This window comes from Rhea pennata, chromosome 9, assembly GCF_028389875.1.
Source record: "Rhea pennata isolate bPtePen1 chromosome 9, bPtePen1.pri, whole genome shotgun sequence".
Classification (NCBI taxonomy): domain Eukaryota; kingdom Metazoa; phylum Chordata; class Aves; order Rheiformes; family Rheidae; genus Rhea; species Rhea pennata.
The window spans coordinates 6,305,331-6,325,073 of NC_084671.1; the positions used below are offsets into that span (position 1 = coordinate 6,305,331).

Here is a 19,743-nt window from a genome sequence, read left to right on the forward strand (position 1 = left end):
GGATATCCCGCTCTAGGTCCAACACACGGTGCTTCAGTGTAGGGGCGACCCAGCTGCACAAAACTCAGCCCTCCCGCGAGGCAGAGGTAAGGAGTCCGAACACAGCACTGGGCAGACACAGCTTTTGGGACCCCAGCTCCATAGCCAAGCACTTGTGGCACGAATGCACCAGCCTCGGCAGCTTTAGCTCCGGCACTTCCAGTTGAGCAGTGCACAGTGCTGCGCGCAGCAGCCGTCACCCGGAGAGTGAAATACTGCTCTCCCCTGCAGCTGCATTCAAAGGGGCAGCGAAGGCCAGCGTGTTGCAGGGCAACAACATATTTTCAAGCCTAACATCATTTGTTTTAATTTATCTAGCCATATGCTGTGTAGGGCTGGGCTGCTCCAATGAGTCTCTAAGGGCTGCAATTGCACATAAATTAGAAATGATCAAGGTAGTTTCAAATGAATAATTCACAAGACAAACCTGCATTCTTTTTCCCTTTATGGCATCACTGAGAACAGACTATCATTTCCTGCAATGTATCAGTTATTTGCAGCTCCCCAATAACATCATCGCGAGGCTAGTTTTTAAACAGCTCACCATCAGTCTGCTTGTATTCATCCTCCTTCCTAAGTCAGCAGCTCTGCAGTATGGGGCCTAAGAAAAGTTTGATCTGGGACTACGTTCAGCTTCATTTCTCCTTTGGTAACTTTCTAATTCTGTAACAAGGAGAACTTTTCTTTGCTACAGCAAAACTTGCAGTTTAAAAGTTTTAGTCTTGCAGTCAGAGTGAGCTTAGGTGACACAAGCCCCCTCGCTTCCGTGAAAGCACGAAGGTTTCCAAATAAACTGGCGTCGCAGACAGCCTGGGAGGTGCTCACAGCCAAAGAGAAGCAAGACGGTGCCTGAGGCTAGAGTGTATTTCTCAATAAGCTGCAAGCATTGTTTTGGGGGCTGATGTAAAGCACGCGCGAACCTTTTACACAACATAAAGATGATACAAGATCCCCACGCTGGCCACCACTCACACCACGTGCAAGCAGCAAAAAATGCCTGACAACCCACAAAGCCTGCACAACCGCCTCTTGTCACACGAAGCCTCCCCAAGCGCTGCTGCCACCTGGGTGGACGCTCATTACGACCAGAAAAGGCACCCTTTGATCTCTTCCTCGCTTTGATCTGATCGCTGCTAGTTCACACATCTTTCTGCCACAGACACTCACAATTGTTTTGCTGTTTCGACATAACTATTTTAACTTGGTATTCTTCAACATGTCCATGTATATACCCACTAAGTTATATTCAATATATGCACACAATATAGCTAGGGTTTAAACCCAAACTCTTCCTCTTAAAACTCTTCTAGGGTTTTAAATATAGCTATTATTGCAATTCCAGCTGTGAGGATGATTACAACAAACGTGACCGTGGGCTGACTCTGAAGAACTGCAAAGGACCCACATGACTAAGCGGCTGCTGAATAAAATGCAAATAAGTTTAACACAGAAACCAACAGCCCCAACACTCCACTTAAGTCATTGGGCTCTGAGCTGACTGCTACCAGTCCCCAGTAAGACTTTGGAGCCTAGTAGATAATTCTCAAATCTTGCATAAGTACTCAGTAGCCAACACCAACCCACTAGCCTTCCCAAAGCAGAAAAACAAACGTTAGGCATTAGAAGAAGAGAAGCAGAGAACAAAACAGAAAATTACACAGCTACAGCACTCCCACAACTTGAGTACTACCTGCAGTTTGCTCCACTTATCTCCGAAGATGAAGGGGTACATTACCACATCTCTACTGAAACAGCTGCATTATTTTAACTGATGATCTGACCACCTATGTTACAAGCTAAAATAAATAAGAGTTCCTCATTTTACATTTTTAAATTTCTGTTAGAAAGATGCAAAAAGAGCTCACTTCAGGAGTATGTGAGCAGAAGACCATCAACACCCACCTGGACTGTGGCACGAACAGCCTCAGGCACCTGGTACTTCAGCTCATTAGCAGTTTGCTGAGATTTTGGCAACAGGAATGGGTAGGAAAGGGATCGGTATTTGGGCTTCATGATCTGCCCAGACAAAGAAAAAAAAAACACAAGAGAAAAAAACCACAGCAGAATGAGAAAACTGAATGTTGTAGGTGGTGCTGTGAGCACTGGGGTAGGAGGCCATCCATGGTCACACGCCACCTCCTTCGCCCCTACCTTGGTGAAGTTCCAGCGCTGAATGAAGTGACGCGCCACGTCGCGTGCAGCTTTGCCATGCACCACGGAGGAGATGTCGTGCCACGGCATTCTTGGTGTGGTGTGCCGGTCAATGAAATCTAGGGGGACAGGAAGGCATACCTCTTCTTTTTCCAAAATCCATGTATTCATGGGGAATATAGTGGGGTCCCTTTCATTAAGCTGAAGCTTTCTGGGGCATGACATTGATGGCTGTGCAGAGCACTTCAGACTTACTGTGCAGTGAACCCCCCACTCCCAGCCCAAATCCGTAGACCGTAGCAGGATAATTGGCTCTACAATATTTTAAAGAGATTTTGCTGCTTCTTTCTGGCAGAAAGATATGGAACAGGGTTTAGGGGAAAAGTAATGAACTCCAGTGCAAAGGCCCTTACCAGCAAAAGGTTTGTCAAGCTGAACCCAGTCTTTAAAGACAAAGTTGCAATAATCTTTTCCATGCCAGAATCTGGTTTCCCCAAGCAGCTCGCCAACATCTGTCTTCAGGCTGCGGATTGACCCTTTACCTGTTACAGGTAAATGAGACACAAACATACATCCCCAAATTATACAATATTGGTGAGAAACTTGCTTCAGCAAAAAAGCAATGGTGTGACTTGGCAGGCTCAATAAGTTGAAGCTGTTTTCTACCTAGTCTTTCTGCTGCTTTCAAAGAACTTACTAAAATATTTTTCTTCCCTATTTTAATACTTCTGATACACAACCAGGATAGATTATATATACATGAACCTGTTACAGAAACAAAAAGCAGATGGTGAATCCTCTCTGTGTTGGACTAAAAGAATATATAGATTCTTTTAGTCCAATGTAGAGAAAGAAAATATAATTATTTGTCTTTCCACAATCTCATGACACCTAAACAGTACCAGGTGGGGATCTAATCCCAGCTATCACCGACCTTAGCGGAAATATGTACAGGAATAATACATACCTACTTAATGTATTTTACAACACAAATGTACTAATTTCAGCTTCTCTGGTAGATGGTGTATGATGTTCCCTCTATAATAGGGTGCATCCCCTGTACTACAAGCTAGTCTTTATTAACTAAAATGAAACAATTAAAAAGCTTTGATTCCCTTGTTAGGTGTTGTGTTTTTTGCAGGAGTGGGGTGTGGGTAGTCTTTTTTTTTCCTCTCCCCTCCAAACAATGCCATCTTTTGAGTTTTACAATTAAATAAACACATCATGAATTCCAAATTTATGCTCCTAAAAATAATCGAAAATATTATCTGCGGGGATATTCCTCTTCTAAGAGGACCTGTCTTCCAGAGCACATACTTTGGGTGCAGGGTGAACTCTTTCCTCCCTCCTAAAAAACAGAGAATGTTAGCCTAGATCAAAAATGTTTAACTAACATTACTTCCTGTCCCTGAGAGTGGCCTTCATCTAATGTATCAAGTACTAGTGCAATAAATACATAATAATATGCCAATAGCAGTACTCTCCTAACCCAACCACACCACCAAAACCACACCATGAAAATACCTTAGCACACACACACAAAAGAAATCTTTTAGTAGTCAACAAAATACACACCAGCAACACTGTAGTAACAACAGCTTACACGAAGCCAGCCCTGCCAGCACTGTTTAAACACCCAAATGAGCCGAGTCAAGCCAAGCCATGCCATAAAGCCATGCAGCAAGTATGTACCATAGCTGCCTTAGAAAAGCATGAGCTCCTAGTGAGAGTCCAGGTGGAGCTGGAGAATCACTGACTCTGCAAGCACGAATGTGAACATATGGGATGTACTGTTGAGTCAAAATACACTTCATGTATCAAGCTCTTGTGATTGTACACTGACTCACGAATGAGCATGAAGTGACCACAGTGGCGACAGGACTTCATTCCCATGTGGAGCAAATACATCTTTTTCTTGTTACACATCAATACTTTGCAACCAGCATTTTGTAACTGCCTATTAACATCTCAGAGGAGGATGTTAAAAAGAAAAGGATGTGGAATAACTACTTCTTACTCAATTCCCCAAATCAAAGGCATCTATATGATCTGCCTATATATATATAGATGGGCATTTTCAATAACACCTTTTAGCATCAGTCCAGAGATCAGAACAGCTCAATATTCATCACCATCCAACTCCTTTTTCAATCAAGTATGCTTTCATTAACTGTAATAAGGGCCAAAAGGGAAGCTCACATCCTCATCCAAATGTGGGCCTGGCAGTTGCCCATTTGCTGTTTCTTCTGTCCATCTTCTACATTAGGTATTTTAAAGTAAGCCTGATACATATGTTCTCAATTCCTTTGAGGAAGGGAGCTGCTGGAATAATCATGAACCAAAATCTGAATTAACTTCTCAACTGTACCTGCTGTCATTACTGCAAATCTGTATTTTTATATTTTTTTTAAACTTATGCTGAAGGTTTTGAAGCTTCTAGAGAAGGTATTTCTGTAAGAATGTCTTCAGATGGGGTGATAAGGTTGTTGAGTGTGAAACACAAATAGGAAGAGGTTGATCCTGGAACCCAACCTAACTCTCACCAAAGCTATAGTGCAAAAAACACTGACAGCTAAAGCCTACGGGGGTCTGCACTTTTGCCTTCCTCCACTTACCCTCCTGAGGCTCAGCGAGCCCCTGTTTGGATTCAGTGTGGTGATGAAACATTTTCAGATGGGGTTTTAAACTCTGGATTATATTCGGTTGACTTCTAGTGGGGTTACAATAACCTGCAGAAAGTCAAGATGCTCCATTTACAGCAAAAACACGCAGCATACCGGTTACTGATCATGTCTGAAAACAACTTGCATGACAGTAGTTCAAATGAGATGTCAATTTGCTGACACTACAAGCAACCACCAGATTCAAGACCTAGTTGTTTTCTAACTAGACAGATAAAAGTGATGACTTTGCGACTTCAGTATGTCCTGAGCTATGACCAATGCAAACAGTGCTCCTGCAAGGCTTCCTCCTGCCAGAGGAATAAATCATTGTGGAACCTGTCTGGGTGGGGAATAAGGGAAATTCAAAGAAATTCCCATTTCAAGCAATTTACAGCCTCTGGAATGAAGGACTTCAGAATCAGATTTCAAAATAAAAAGTCCATGCTGGAATAAAATTTAGCTTTCAATTTTAGCATTGAAGTTGGTTTTGAATGTGTGGAATTAAAAGCTGCATTCAAATAATCAGCTGTGGAATAGCCCTTTCACCTAGGAAAGGAGTAAATCAGGAATGTTTCTATTTAAATGGAGTAAATTAAACGTACGTAACACTAATGTATGGCAGAAGATAAGCATATTCGGTAATTGTTTCACTTGTTATACTAAATACAAGTTGAAAAGTGAAATGCAATTCTCCACTGCAGGAAAACAAAAAATCCAAAAATACAAATAATAGATATCACATACACTACATCACGTCATCTGATGGCTCACGACAATCACTAATTAACTAAATCCAAATCCACTTAAAACTTTCTTGCATGTTTTGCAGTGACACAAATTTACATATTGACTAAACATAGTTATTATTCTGATAGTTAGGGAATTCATCAACTTACTTTCTTTACAAAGAACACGTTACCCTAGAAATTACGTGAATGTGCACATACACCCACCCACCCACCTCCACAAGTACTTTATAGATGTCATTTAGGTAAAACTAAGTTGAAAAACATTACTTACTTAACTCAGTGTCTATGCTGCTGATGCTATCAGCATGGTGCATGCCATGTTTCTGGAGATGCTTATAAATACTGAACCTTGAGAACTTCTTGGTTTTTCCTATCCCTTTCATTTTTGAAACGTCTGAGGCATCTTCAGCATTTCTCTGGAGCAGATGGTTTTCTGGGGACATAACTTGAGATTCCAGGGCAATATGTTCAGACGACTCAGCTGCAGACTTAAATAAAGAGAAAGAGGATATTGCTGCTGCTGATGTATACAAGTTAATTTTCAGTTTTTTCCCATACCTTTAATTAAGGGGGACAGCTTATTATTAAAATTAAAGGTGGACAAGCTCCCCTTTAATTACAAGTGATCATTCACTTCAGTGCTCTGAAACACCACGAGTCAAAGTTTGCTCTGTGACAAAGACACAACTTGCAATGGTTTTAGTGGGAATTATGAATGCTTTTGAGAATTTGTGCCAAGGATGCACTTAACAAAAAGCTCTATTAAACAGTATGTTCTTCAATGAATTATCCATAACTTTACTCTGGATTATTACTCTTCCTGAAATTCCCATAAAATCAGACCACTTTAAATTGCCTTTAAACCCAGGTTATCAGAACAGCTCAGCAAACAAGGCACCTGCTTACGGCCTGAACATCTGTAAGTTCGGAGCACTCCAGAAGTTCCTACGCACTTATAGCTAAAAATGTTATTAAGAACCTCCAAATTGTGACGGCTACTCCAAGCTCTGGAGGAAACCTAGTGCTTTAGTGGAGGTTGACCTTTTCAGGATCTAGCCTAAGGAGTCATTCAATACACAGATACTTCCCTCTTCTCATTACTATTTCTCTTTAAACCCTCTAAACTCAATGCTAGGCTTAGAAGCGGATATGGTTTGTTCCTGCCCCCGACACCACAAGCCCACTACGTCTTTCCTTGCGGAGCACACATTTAAACATGGGCAGCCAGATGGAACAAGCTCACTTACTGCTAGATTGATTGTCGACACTGACTTTGTAGTCATCATGCGTTTAACACTGCCAACATCAGTCAGGCGATGCTCATCATCGTCCCACCTGCCGTAGGCCAAGTCAATGCCGCCAACAAATGCTACGGACTGGTCAATGATGACAAGCTTCTCATGGTGAGCCCAGAGGTACACGGATGAGGACACATGGTCTGGGTGTCTCATCACCTGGAAAGAGAACCACTGCCTGGCTCAGCTGTTTTGCAAACCTCCTTGATCAGTTTAAACCTCCAGCCAGAAAGCTGCCAAGCTTTTGTGGGGCTGCTCAGGATAACAGGGTTAACACAGGAGTTTTTATAAGATGCATCCACACAAATGGTCAGATTGCTATAGTTACTGAAGCAACATGACTTCCCTCTAGCTGAGGCACACAGGTGCTTCCCAGTGATGGGGGTATTCCTGCGCAGCAACAGTTAGAGATGTGCCCTAGCCCAGTAACTGCCGCAGCATAAGGGCATTCGTTAAAGGATCACAGTCAAGGAGTCTTGACTATAGACATTCAGTCTACAATTTTGCTCTTTGCTCTTAGAGGAGAGACATTTGACCAACCTGCAGCAGAAAAAGCTACAGAGTTTCACCTGGCTATTCCCCAAGTCATTTACACAGCTTCCACAAACACTGTGCAGTCGTGCTGTGTAGGTGACAGTGCACGAGCACTTCCCTTCAGGGACAACTGATCAAGTGACAATAAATCTATTATTTTAGTAGTTTGTTAATTCACTCTAATGCATACTATACATATACGTTATGTCTCATTAAGATGTATGTCTCTAATTTCAAGAGATGGCACGATAATCTACTAGCTTATGCCCCACAACTCATTTTCTGCTCTGTGACAGAGCAGCTGTGTAACAGCACAGACAGCACAACGCTGTCTGATGGGAATCAGATGATGGGAATGTAAACATCCACTGCTGACGCTCTTCATTTATATATGAACAAAAACACTGATATGAGGCAACAATCTCAAGTTGTGATTTTCCATTTGATGCAACTCCATTAACTCATCACATGAAGTATGTTTCTTGGGAATCAGATCAGTAAGTGGTTGGACAAGTCTAAACTGAACAAATTTATGTTCAGTTTATAACCTAAAGAAATGAAGTGGCCATGCTCAAATGCTGGTAAGCACCACATGACTATATCTTCAAAGACTATTCCCACTGTAATAGAGACAACAGCTGACTTCCAACTCAAGCCATGAAATTCCTTACTAGATTTCAAGAGCAAACGAATACAAGTGTCATTCATATGATTGCACAACGCACAGTTACCTTAATGTTTGGATGGAGACGCATGAGTGTCCGCTTGCTGTATTCGCTGTTGATTCCTAGAGCAAGCTCCACCTCTTTATACAGCATAACAAAAATTCTCACTCCTTGTTGCTGTCAGAAGTTAAAAGAAATACATGGTATGCAGATATTTCAATGGACGTAATCCATTTAAAAAGCAGTGAAAAGCTAAGAGGCAGTATGCATATTGTTCTTGTAGATAAAAATACAGACTGTGATTACTGACCTCGTTCTTGATTACATTCTGCCAGATCCAGCAACCTGATCCTACAGCATGCCAGAGCCCTCACCCCTCATGAAAGCACTTCAGCCTCCAAAAAAGGGCTCAGTATCTAGGTTCTTGGGTAAAGAGCTGAGGTAAGCAGAAACCCAACAAAGGGTCATTCTTAGAGTTCCCATTTTTAAATAGCCTTTGAGGCAAAATTATGCAAGCATGATTCACTCCACATAATGATGATATTCCACATATCCACTGAAGTTTAGTTTTCTACTGGTTTATGTTCTCCCAAGTTTTGCCTACAGTTAAGAGCATCTGCAGGATAATGTTACCACTGCAGTCATACTGTCATCCTTCTCCCAAAGGAGATGCAACTAAGCCAGTGCCAGCAAGGTTTTTGCTGTAAGAAATTATTATAGCTGAAGCAAGTTGGAACAGAACGAGCAATACTCAAATAATAGTGTTTTCTGTTACTGTAATAATATAACTGTATCCTTAGAAACCCTCATGATGATGTTAAAGCACTGGCAAAACTGCCAAGTACTTGCCTACTGAGGTTGGTCACACACTAGAACACCTTCCACTGCCATAATTTAGTATAGCTTCACGTCTTGCAGTGGAGTATGTCAGCTGAAACCAATGACCTAACCTTTCCACAGCATTGTAAATCCCTGTTTCCATAAAGCTGCTATTGAGAGTTTAGAAAGTCTCCAAATTACAGATGATAGTCTGCACTCGAGTGCACTAATCAGAGGCGGCCAAGGAAGCACAATACACTCATACAGGACAGTCAAACTCCTACCTAGATACCAGAATGGCTCTGCTGAATCAAAGAAACACCACAAATGAGAGAGTAGGCAAGTATTTCCATGAACTAACCTTGAAACATTACTCACTCTCACAAAATATTTATAGCTGCAGGAACATCTATGTCGACACAACAAATAAAGCCAAATTCCTCCAGTGAGCATGCCCTATGGATACAATTCATTTGCCAGAACATAAGACTACTCTCAAGTCAACAAAATCAGATAAAAACAGAAATCCTATATTTTTCTAGGCATGTGGAGTGGCTGAGGACTATTAAGATGACTGATTTGGAAGGAATGCAGCCAACGTTTATTCTAGTGCTGCTGCCTAGACTCCTGCCCTTTCACCACGTCAATCAATACTCAACAGCCCCCACCTGGCTATGCCTCCCTCACTGAGTCTCTGCTCATGTGCAGCAAACTACCAGTCCTAACACTAGTATTTTCACTGGTTGAATTAACAACTGAAACACAGTCCAGAGTCATAAAAACCCCAAATTCAACATCTTTTCTCTCTGGCTTATTCAGGTCCTTTAAACATGCTTTTTTTAGTCTGGATCCAGACTGGTTACTTGAAAGCAGAGTATAACCAACAACAAAATAAACTGTTTGCTGAGTGGATGGAAATGTAAAAAACAAAATAACAAAAAAGCACTCAGCAGGCTCACAAGTGCTGTTCCTTGAAATCCAGAACTAATACGTGTTGCGGCCTGCCCATATCTTAGATTATTGCAATAAAAGGAGAGTGCACATCAGCACAGAGCTTCACAAGGGAATTCTTACAGGGAGTACTAGCAAAGGCACCAGGTCAACAGCAGGTCTGAACCTGTCAGTTCAGGAAGAATGGCAGAGAAGGAGAAATTAAAAGGCAACGAAAAAAGCCTTATCAAGAATCCCAGTTTATATAAGCATTTGCTTACTGTGCACAAGCATTTATTAGCTCAGATAACATGGCGATACAAGCAAGAGTCCAAGTCTGAGTCAAACTTGTCACTACGTTGCTCTCAAGCTCCACACCAGATTCCAGCTCAGAGGAACATGATGCCATTTGTGTTTATTCGCTGAATTTCTACCTTTTCAAAAAACCTTTCATCCTAATCAAGCCACATGCTCTGCTAAAAGCCCTTTCCCCCATGTCCCTTCTCCATAGCAACACACCCAAATCTTAGTGACCAGAGTCACCATCTGAGATGGGACAGGCAAAGAGGGCAGGGCTGGTCTTCCTCCTCTTAGTGGCCATGCAACAGTTGTGGGGATAGAAACTGGAGGGGGTGGGAATAAAGAAACCAGGAGAGACATAAGAAATAAGAGCCATCTATCAAAAAAAATAAAGCCTCCTTGAATCACTTAAGTCATGCTTGGAAATGAAAAAGAGCATTTTGGGTGCAGGCCTTTTATGCTCCACTAAAATTCAAAATTAAAATGAACAACGGCAGCAGCTGTGAAAGAGCTATGGTAAGAAGAGCATTGGGCAGCCTGGCCTGGGCAGCATCAACGTAGGAGGAGTTCTACAAGAGACAGCAAGACTGGGAGACACTAAGATGAAGTTTGACAAAAATAAGCACTTGTTAACTACAGTAAGGAACGATGGCTAAGAATTTCAGCACATAAGTGTTTAGTTGTAGCAGACCTGAACAACGTATCATTATTAAGTATGGAAATTGAGAAGACTTTAGGAAGTAAGCATTATCTTTTGGGTGATACTGAGTGACTTCTTGCTAACGACACCTTGGTTTTCACAGAAGACTGATAGTATCTTTCATAGCTTCTGCTCTGAAAGCAGAAGCACAGCTACATGGCAATGACACACCCTGTCCGCAAAACACAGTAACGTACAAACCATCTACCAAGAACAATCACGAGTGTTTAGTCTCTTTAAGCACTTAAAGTTCTCTATGCCACAAGGAAAGAGCCAGACAGCAACAGCTCTTGGACCACACTAGGAGCCGGAGCAGTCACAACACAAGGCTGAAACAACCTGAGCCCGAGGAACGCAAGAAGCAATCAGAGGATCTAGCATTCTGCCTCTGAACGCTTCCAAATTCAAACAGGGGGAAGCAAATCAAAACACAACTTCAAAGGTCAGCGGAAATAAGGCTTGCTCTAACTCTTACTCCTATGAGAATAAACAGCGCAAACACTCCAATCCACGTATGACCTTGTAACTTGGTGGATGCCCACTGGTTTACTGCAGAGCAGTAAGCTGAAGTTGGAGCTCACTTACTGCCTTCCGCTTGAGAATGCAGTCCAGTCTCCAGTGATTGCCTTCTACAACAGGTCGTTTCATGAAGATTTCCGGGCTCAGCCTAAGAAAATAAAGGGGTGGGAAAAACACAGTCTGCAAACAAAGCATTGACATAGATAATCAACGCAGCAAGCAGAGAAAAGGAGTTTATGTAAGCCGATGTGAAATCTCATGTCCCAAAATGATACAATCGACTCCAATGTCATGCTCTTTGTTTTTAATAATAGAGCATTACAGAGGACAGGCAATGTGTGTGGCACATTCATTTTAGTATTCAGCAACCTATGAGACCAAATTTACCAGCTATATAGAAATAGGGAAACTTGGACTCTCTCTGAAAGATGCAAAGACAGAAAATTCCAAGATAGATTGAAACAAATATGTAGATTAAAAAAAAATAGCTGGAATTTCAGTTCTCCTCATGCTTAAGCTAAATGAACAACAGATTTCTGCTGAATTTTCCTTCCTGCCTAAAGAGAAAGCAACATGCTCTCACAACAGGACATTTTATTGATTCATGGTTTTAACGATTACACAGAATAATTAAGCAATCTTGTCTAACTCCTGCAGAGCAAGGTCACAGAGTTCCATTCCTTTACTTTTGTGTAGAGCTCAGGAACTTGTGCTTGATTAAAGCATATTGCTACATCCTAAAAACGCGCCTCTGACAGCAGCATTTTTATCTTAAGCTCCAACTTTCGATAAGTTTTACCAATGTACATTAAGAACTGACTGTTGTCTGAACAAAAGGTTGAGGTAAGTAAGAGGCAGCACATCCCAAGTGTGATGCTTTTGTGTCACTACCCAATACTGCACGTAGGGCTCCAGGGGCATTGGTTCATTTGTGTTCATTTTAAGAAACACTGTTCCCTCAGTGAGGGCAAACATCCCATTTAGTTTTCTCAAACTAACTCTAACTCCCACCTAGACCATGGATTAATCCTCCTAGCGCTTCCAGGAAGCAGAAGAGTCATAAGAGGTTCATTTTACGGATGGAGAAAAAGAAGTGCAGAGACTTGCTCAAGGTTAAAGAGGAAGTCCAAAACCTAGCTCTAGAGTCTACCCTGTTGCTTTGTCTCCAAGATCCAAGCTGACCTCAGGTTATCTTCGCAGAGGTAGGGCACAGGCAGCAATGACCACCATCCAGCCAAGTAACTATCTCGAGGACCGTAAGAGCACTTTATTTTCTGGCTCTAACAGAAACCACCATAGTAATGTATAAACATATTAAATTGCTAGTTAAGAATAGGGGCCTGCCTCGGCCCCAAGCAGCCACGTAGCTCACAAAAGGCATTACAAAACTCCCTCTCTGTTGTCTGGCCTGTTCAAGAGCAGAGCAAAATTACATCCACTTCCAAGTGCTCTCCTTGGTGGCACAAGGCTTCCCAAGACAGTGAGGAGGAGCAGAAAGGATAATGTCAGAAGTGCACTGTAGTAGTCAGATATTTGAGTGCCCCTATTCCCTTCGCACTGAAGGACATTCTTGTCTCTCGGGTTTGCAATGATTTACACTCCTGATGAAGCAATGCAAGCCATAACATTTTCAATTCAGGTGGTGCCTTTATGCAACTTTCAGCCCTTTGGTTGGAAGGAGACAACCAAGCTGTTGATTTCAAGCATGTGCTTTTGCTGCCAAACCTCCTGAAAAGGTCTTTGAATACAACACAAGATGATGTTTGGGTGTGCTGCCAAACGATCTGGCTGCACGGCTAGTTTCCGCCTTTGAACACTACAGCATTGTTGGGAATGTCCTGAGAGGGCAAATCAAAATCCAAATACGTAAGTACAAACCACCAATCTGTGATGAAAATTTCTTCTTTAGCTGCTTCCATGGCATTTGCAACATCTTCAAAGTACCACTTAGCATTTACATACCTGTAAAAGCAAACAGAGTGCATAGACTTATTTTTCCTTGCCCTTAATCAAACAGAAAGTTCACAGCTGCAGACTGACAGGGTTCAATGCTAATGTTGTTTACATTCTCTTCTCCAAAGCAAAAACAAACCTAATTTCATGAATCAGGACAACATGCAGTGAGGATTTCATACTGCCATTAGTATCCTAATCGAATGGCACAATAAGGGATTATTTTGTGCCACCTGGAACTCCCGACAACCACACACAATGCTCCACAGGGCTCTGCTTAATGTGAGCTAGTCTGGCTCTCAGAAAGGATAGTGTGATATTATTAGCTTTGATTTATGGAAACTTCCTGAGCAGTGGAAGGCTGCAGGACAGAAGCTGCAATGAGAGCACCAGTATTGAGTATGATTAATTCTAATCAGAATCAATTTTTGAGGTGCTCCTGGGAACAGCATAGCGCAGTCTGGTTACACTGCAGAAAGAAAGGTTACTTGCATAAAGCCAAGTTACCTTTAGACTATGCCTAAATTTGCATTTGCTGATTCTCTTCCATTGCAAGTCTGCAAGGCCTGAATCTGATGTTGCTGTTCAACCACGAGTGACATTTACATCTGAACACATCTGTGGTGTCTGGAAGGACAATACTATACTACAGAATGAGAATCAGCCTTGCAAGTGTTGTGTGCTGGACATATCTTGAATTTTAGAACAGGAAGGATGAGACTAGACCATTGGTCACAGGTGAGCAAAAGAATGAGACTGCAGCACAGCTCCTTTATGAAGGAGCTACAGAGAAGGAAGTAGCAAAAGAGGCGGACGTTTTCAATAGTCCTACATGACCACAAGTTTACAACCCAGAATCAGAAACTACGATAAAACTGAACCCAGGAATACATTAACGAACAAGCAGTTCTGTCCTTAATTCATAAGTAACCTGCCAATTACCTGTGTGTCAAGATACAATTTTTATCCTTAAAATAATGAACTGACGTATTTAAATTCTTACAAAATTCAATGTTTCAAAATTCTACTAGCTGTGATGCAAAGTCACCACAGGACCAAAACAGTCATCTCACAAGTATTGCCATTCTCTTACCAGTCAAGAAAGCTACAGTTTTTCAGCTTTTCTCAGTATCACTACTACCTATAATTACTGAACGAAAACAGACCTATGCATCGGGCTTTAGGACTCCATTAGGAAGGTCTGTGCTTTTCCTGCTGCAGATAGCACCACCTTTTTCTCCAAAAAGCGTGACATGGATTACATTCTTGCTCCAGTACTCCATATCTTACCACTTCGCCAACGTGTTCTCCTGCACGGCTGCGTAAGACCCAAATCTGTGCTCTGTTAGAAAGTTCTTGCCATTTTTCCGAATGAATTCGTCTATTCCCTGTCTCCACCACTGGGCATGCCTGTAGCTGTTACACTTCAAAATCAGTGACCTGTAAAACAAATGACGTATGGGGAAGGGCGCTGAGGCCACGTACATTTAATTGGCTTACTTCTTGCAGTCTACATAGATTGGTAGTAAGTGCAAGGAGAACAGGACATAGCTAATGTTATTTTTTTAATGCGTTTGTATGTTATTTTACCATGAAAATATTAACTATGTTTTTATCCCAACTAGCATATCTTTTGTGTAATGCTCCAGTTCCAACTTAGAGCAATACGTTCCTGCTTGCAGCATAAAAGAACAGAGGGGCTAGAAAATTACTGCAACTGATTGCTGCAAAAACAAACTGTGCAACCGACTGAGCACCTGCCTCCCGCTCCCGAGGGAGAACTGTCTGGATGAACCAGCAGCCGCCGAGACTCCAAACAGCACTTCAAGACATCCGAAAAGAACAACAGTCCCAGCCAAATCCCCGCAGGTATGAACGCCCTAGAGACTGCAAAGGAACTGGGAAACCCTTCCTGCCGGGACTCCCCTCCACCAGGAAACTCACCTGAATTTGCTCACTTGCTCAGGCAGGCACGCTTTGTTTACACCTCCTACACATAAGCTTTTTTTTTTTTTTTTTTTTTTTTTTAAAAAAAGAAATTTTTAAAAGGAGTGGAGGAAAAAGAAAGTCTAAAAGTCTGTATTTCTTACCTACAGAGATTGTCGATCTGCAACCCATATTTAGTTTCTGTTTCTTTCTGGCCTATCTTAATGTTGAATTCTTTATCTACCAGCAAGACAAAGGCAATGGCCCCAGTATCTGGCTTCATGTACAGCAGGAAAGAGTCTTTCACTACCAGCCACCTGTAAGGGGAGAGGAAAGAGCAACTGTTTCACACATGCCATTCTTCAAAACATCCTGCACATCCTGTAGAAAGACTGCAAACCCTTTACCTCTGTAAGGAAAGAAAAATGTGCAGCTACAATGTAAAGTGACCGTATTTTGAGTATGGTATAAAGACCAACAATTAGGCCTGACTATTACCTCGAAAAAAAGTTAAGAAACAACTTCACTGATGTAAATGATGAATTCACTGCAGCATAAAAACAAGGTACATCTGATTATCTAAGAGAAACACACACACACGCCTATTCTGCACATTTGATGTCCAAAATTCAGCAGAGGATTTCTAAGATGACTTGCATGCTGACTACTTATGGAAGCTTCTGCAAGTTTAAGCTCTAAGAGCCCAATGAAATAAATGCGGATCAGCCTGTCCACAGGCTAACTCACCAGCCAAGCAGCTGAGTAACGGTTAAACGAGGTTAAACAAGGATTCCTCTATCCCAAATTATTATTTGGGTTATATGCTATACCTAGAGGCAATACAGGAGTTACTGGACTTCTCTAATGTTAATTACGAAACTGGGATCGCTTACTCCAGAGAAAATATGCACAAGTCGTTTTGGAAAGCTATTATTGCCAAGCAAAAGACATCCTGTTACAAACATGCGATGAGAGATGGCCAGCAGGTTTTACATAAATACCATAGCCTTAAGGCAACTCTAAGAAATAAGTTCATTTTCACTGCAAACAGCCCTTCTCATTTTTCCTCCGCGAGCACATCTGAGGTAACCTCTCCCTCCGTCCCACACCGGTCTCAGCCCTGTGACCTAGCCCAGTTCTCGTGCATATTCAGAAACGCACAAAGCAAGAGAAAAGACCGCAAAAATGTTTTAATTCTTGCGTCTTTTATAACTGATCCAGTTTCTCATTTATTTCCAGATCCCAGTTATGACAGCATCGCCTCTCACTCCTCCCCGGATCCGTCGCGCTCTTCGCCGAAGGCCGACGGCTGCTTTACGCTCTGCCTCGTGCCACTGCACGACACGGTGCCGTGAAGGAGCCTCCAAATGCTGCCGCAACACGTACGTTGGACCCATCGCCTACAAACCAGTTAGCTACACACGGAAACAACCATGTACCGCAGGCCAGCGGTGAGCGTGGACCTCTCCTGCAAACGGCAGCGTCCCCAGGTTGGAGGGTCATGTCTTCCTCGAAGACCAGGACAGACCGGAAAGGCAGGCAGCTGGCAAATCAACCCTCCAGAGCAGAAGGCTGCTCTTTCCAGCCGAACAAGCGTTTGATCAGTTGGTTCACAACGAGGAGCGATTCACAACCTCAGCAACCACCGGCGTCCTGGACACGAGGCCCTGCACCACGTGCAGGGCGCTTGCGTAACTGAAATTGTACTGGAAGTCAAATGAGCACGTGACACGCTGTAATAAGTGAAGTGCATTTGGGGCGTAGGAAATCCAACGCTCGTGGCCAAGCTCTTCTGGGAGAACAAGGGCCTCGCTGTAAGGGTGCTCTGCACCGAGCTCTCGCTCCCCCCGCTGAGCATTCAGCGCAGACCTTTGAATGACTTGGCACTGCAGAGTTTGATGCATGCATGGTGCTGGCAAAGAGCACCGAGCACGGAAAAAACTAGGCCAGGGCGGTTTTTGTTCCAAAGAGACAAAAGAGACCGATACAGGAAGACGGGAGAGTGAGGATGGGGACTGCAGCCTGGTGATGAAGAATCTGCAAAGCAAGAAAGAGTCAGCACGTTTAGGTCCTACAGTGCCCCACTGCATCTGGAAAAGTGATCCCCAAACCAACAACCTCCTGGCTTAGGAAGGTGCATGCAGACTGGGCATCACATTTGGTATTTAATTACAAGGATGAGTTTGCACTGTAGGAACAAGATGGTCAGCTGGACTGCTGTCCTTGCTGCGCAGCAGCAGACACAGCGCATTAAACACTAATCGCGTTAGAGCCCACGGAGTTCGAGTGGAGCCTTTTTTGCCGGGATGGGGTGTCAGGGGACTTTCAGAGCCTGTTGAGTTTACAGGTCTAGTGTTTAGGGAAACAAGAACCAAAACTATGCTTGCACACTGATCGGAAAATTATTTTAGAAGATAACCACAGTGCTCCATAATGTATTTCCCCCCTGTAAAACACTACTCAATTTTATTATTATTTTTCTCCTTTTATTCAGCAAAACTAAGAAGTTGTATAGTTTGAGAAGCACACGAAATTGCTTGTAAAAATATAAAATTAAATTTTCCTGACATTTTTCAGAACTTCAAGAACCTTCTCTTGGTAATATCATTGTCATTTGTTTATTTATTGATGCATATATTCTATCACTCCCTGCAGGCCGTGGCTAGGGATTCAGTGCCCTCTTGTGTTACTCGCTCTGCACACATAGCTAAGAGAATCTCCCTCCAAAGGCTTTTCTCATTCTATTAATGCTCTGAAGGAGAAACAAGATCCAATGCAGAGCAGAACCTGCTACTGTCCTCCAAAAAGTTCGACCTCTGTGTAACACAATGAAGAGTTAGCTGGGGGATATTAAAAGAAAAAGGCAAGCTTTTCTTGCCTTTCTTTTTCAAGCAAGGAGGAAAAACGGACTGTGTCTTCCTGGTTTAATCTTCAACTCTCTCTGTAATCACTCCAGATAACCTCTGTAAAACTGTATTCAGAAACGGTAGAAAAAAAGTAAGTTTCTTCACATATATGCAGCAAGATTTTACAGGAAAATAGCAATTTTAAAGGTAAAGTTAAGCTAACCACAGCGCATCACGGTTCCACAACGCCAGAATCGAAAGGTGGTTAACGACTCGAGAAGCTCTCTCAGACAAAGACACTATTACTAGAGGGCAGGTACGTGCCATCTGGATTTCAAAAAGGAAAGATTCGCCCATTAACTAGCAGCAGGGAGAAATACAGCACAGAAATCCTTTCAAAGAGAGAAAGGGGAGCTCATGTAACACCAGGATCAGTCAGATTTTCTAACATGTGGTTTGGGAGTTGGAACAAAATAAAACACAAAGATAATGAAAAGCAGTCAGCGAGTGCACACACCTTTGCAAGGCAACAAACACCAGGTTTGCTAATGCACAGAAAACTCCTCCATGCTTCTGAGCGAGGAAGACTCACGGTGCAGAGCACAGCACCCCGACAACGGGGACGCCACGGCAGCGGAGAGGGCGCGAGCTCCTCCAAGCACACCTTACGTTTATCACGTGCCAGCCGACAAAACGCAAGCTTCCCCGTGCCGCGCACCCCTTCTGCTGCGGCCCGGGCGCACGGCCTCACGGGGCGCGGGTCAGCGGGGCTGAGCTTCCACGCCACCAGCACACCCAGAGAGGGAGAAATGGCAGAAAAATACAGCGGCCCTCGGCAAGCTTTAGCTTCGCTGCTGTTGCGGCGGAGGATAAGGACCACTCTTTGCTCTGGGCAGAAACATTCCTGCTAGACGCTGTCTGTCCGTCCGTCAGGATGGTGCTGAGCGCCCCGCGGGCAGGACTGACTCCGAGCAGCACCCACCCGTCTGCACCTCTTGGCTCAGACCTCCCTCCGCCGCTGCTCTGCCCTGCTGCTCTTGGCAGCGGGTCGCGCTCCCGAGGCGGCCAGATCGCGCTGAAGCGAGCGGCGCTGCTGCTCCAGGACACGAGGACTGAGTTACACCCGTCTGCAGCGGGAAGGGACAAGAATGACGCGGCTTGAAAGACTTCCACAAAAGCACTGGCATTTGAGACACACGGCAATCAGGAAGAAGCGACATATTTAATTCAAGGTTAGCTGTACCAAGCGGAGCTCCCTACTACCATAGTTCCTGCCTGATTTAATCCAGCTCTGAAGCAGCCTAGATTATATTTCAAATAGCTGGTTTTCTTTTTGGAAATCGAGGAAGGGAAGCTCAGAAAACTGAGCTGAAATCTGTCCAGGAAATCCCCACATCCCCTCCCAAAGGCACAGGTTCCCCAGCAGACCAACAGCAGAGAAAGCTGCAAACAAATCAGGCGATTATTTCAGTTTCTGCCAGCCCGTGGCTACACAAAGTCCCATTTCTCCTTAGGAGCAGTATGTCCGTTCTGCTATGAATTCTAATGCAAAACAAAAAACAAAACAAAACCAAAAAAAATCTAGTATCTTCTACACAGGAGGGTCAGATGGGAATAACGTGTGGTCTCTTCTTACCTGCAGACCTGCAGCTTT

At 43.2% G+C, this 19,743-nt stretch overlaps 1 protein-coding gene across 2 annotated transcripts in view; it reads right to left on the reverse strand.

Moving 5' to 3' along the window:
* Positions 1–19,743, reverse strand: part of PLD1 (phospholipase D1) — a 67,918-nt gene that overhangs the window by 17,879 nt on the left and 30,296 nt on the right. Inside the window, exons 9-19 of one of the 2 annotated variants that reach the window (XM_062582250.1) lie at positions 15,408–15,560; positions 14,608–14,757; positions 13,243–13,326; positions 11,431–11,512; positions 8,163–8,273; positions 6,850–7,056; positions 5,874–6,090; positions 4,806–4,919; positions 2,604–2,732; positions 2,191–2,309; positions 1,942–2,055 (exon numbers count right to left, since the gene is read on the reverse strand). In XM_062582250.1, coding sequence (XP_062438234.1) covers positions 1,942–2,055; positions 2,191–2,309; positions 2,604–2,732; positions 4,806–4,919; positions 5,874–6,090; positions 6,850–7,056; positions 8,163–8,273; positions 11,431–11,512; positions 13,243–13,326; positions 14,608–14,757; positions 15,408–15,560 — 1,480 coding nt within the window. The remainder of the gene's footprint in view (positions 1–1,941; positions 2,056–2,190; positions 2,310–2,603; positions 2,733–4,805; positions 4,920–5,873; positions 6,091–6,849; positions 7,057–8,162; positions 8,274–11,430; positions 11,513–13,242; positions 13,327–14,607; positions 14,758–15,407; positions 15,561–19,743) is intronic. The other variant, XM_062582251.1, reaches the window with a different exon arrangement.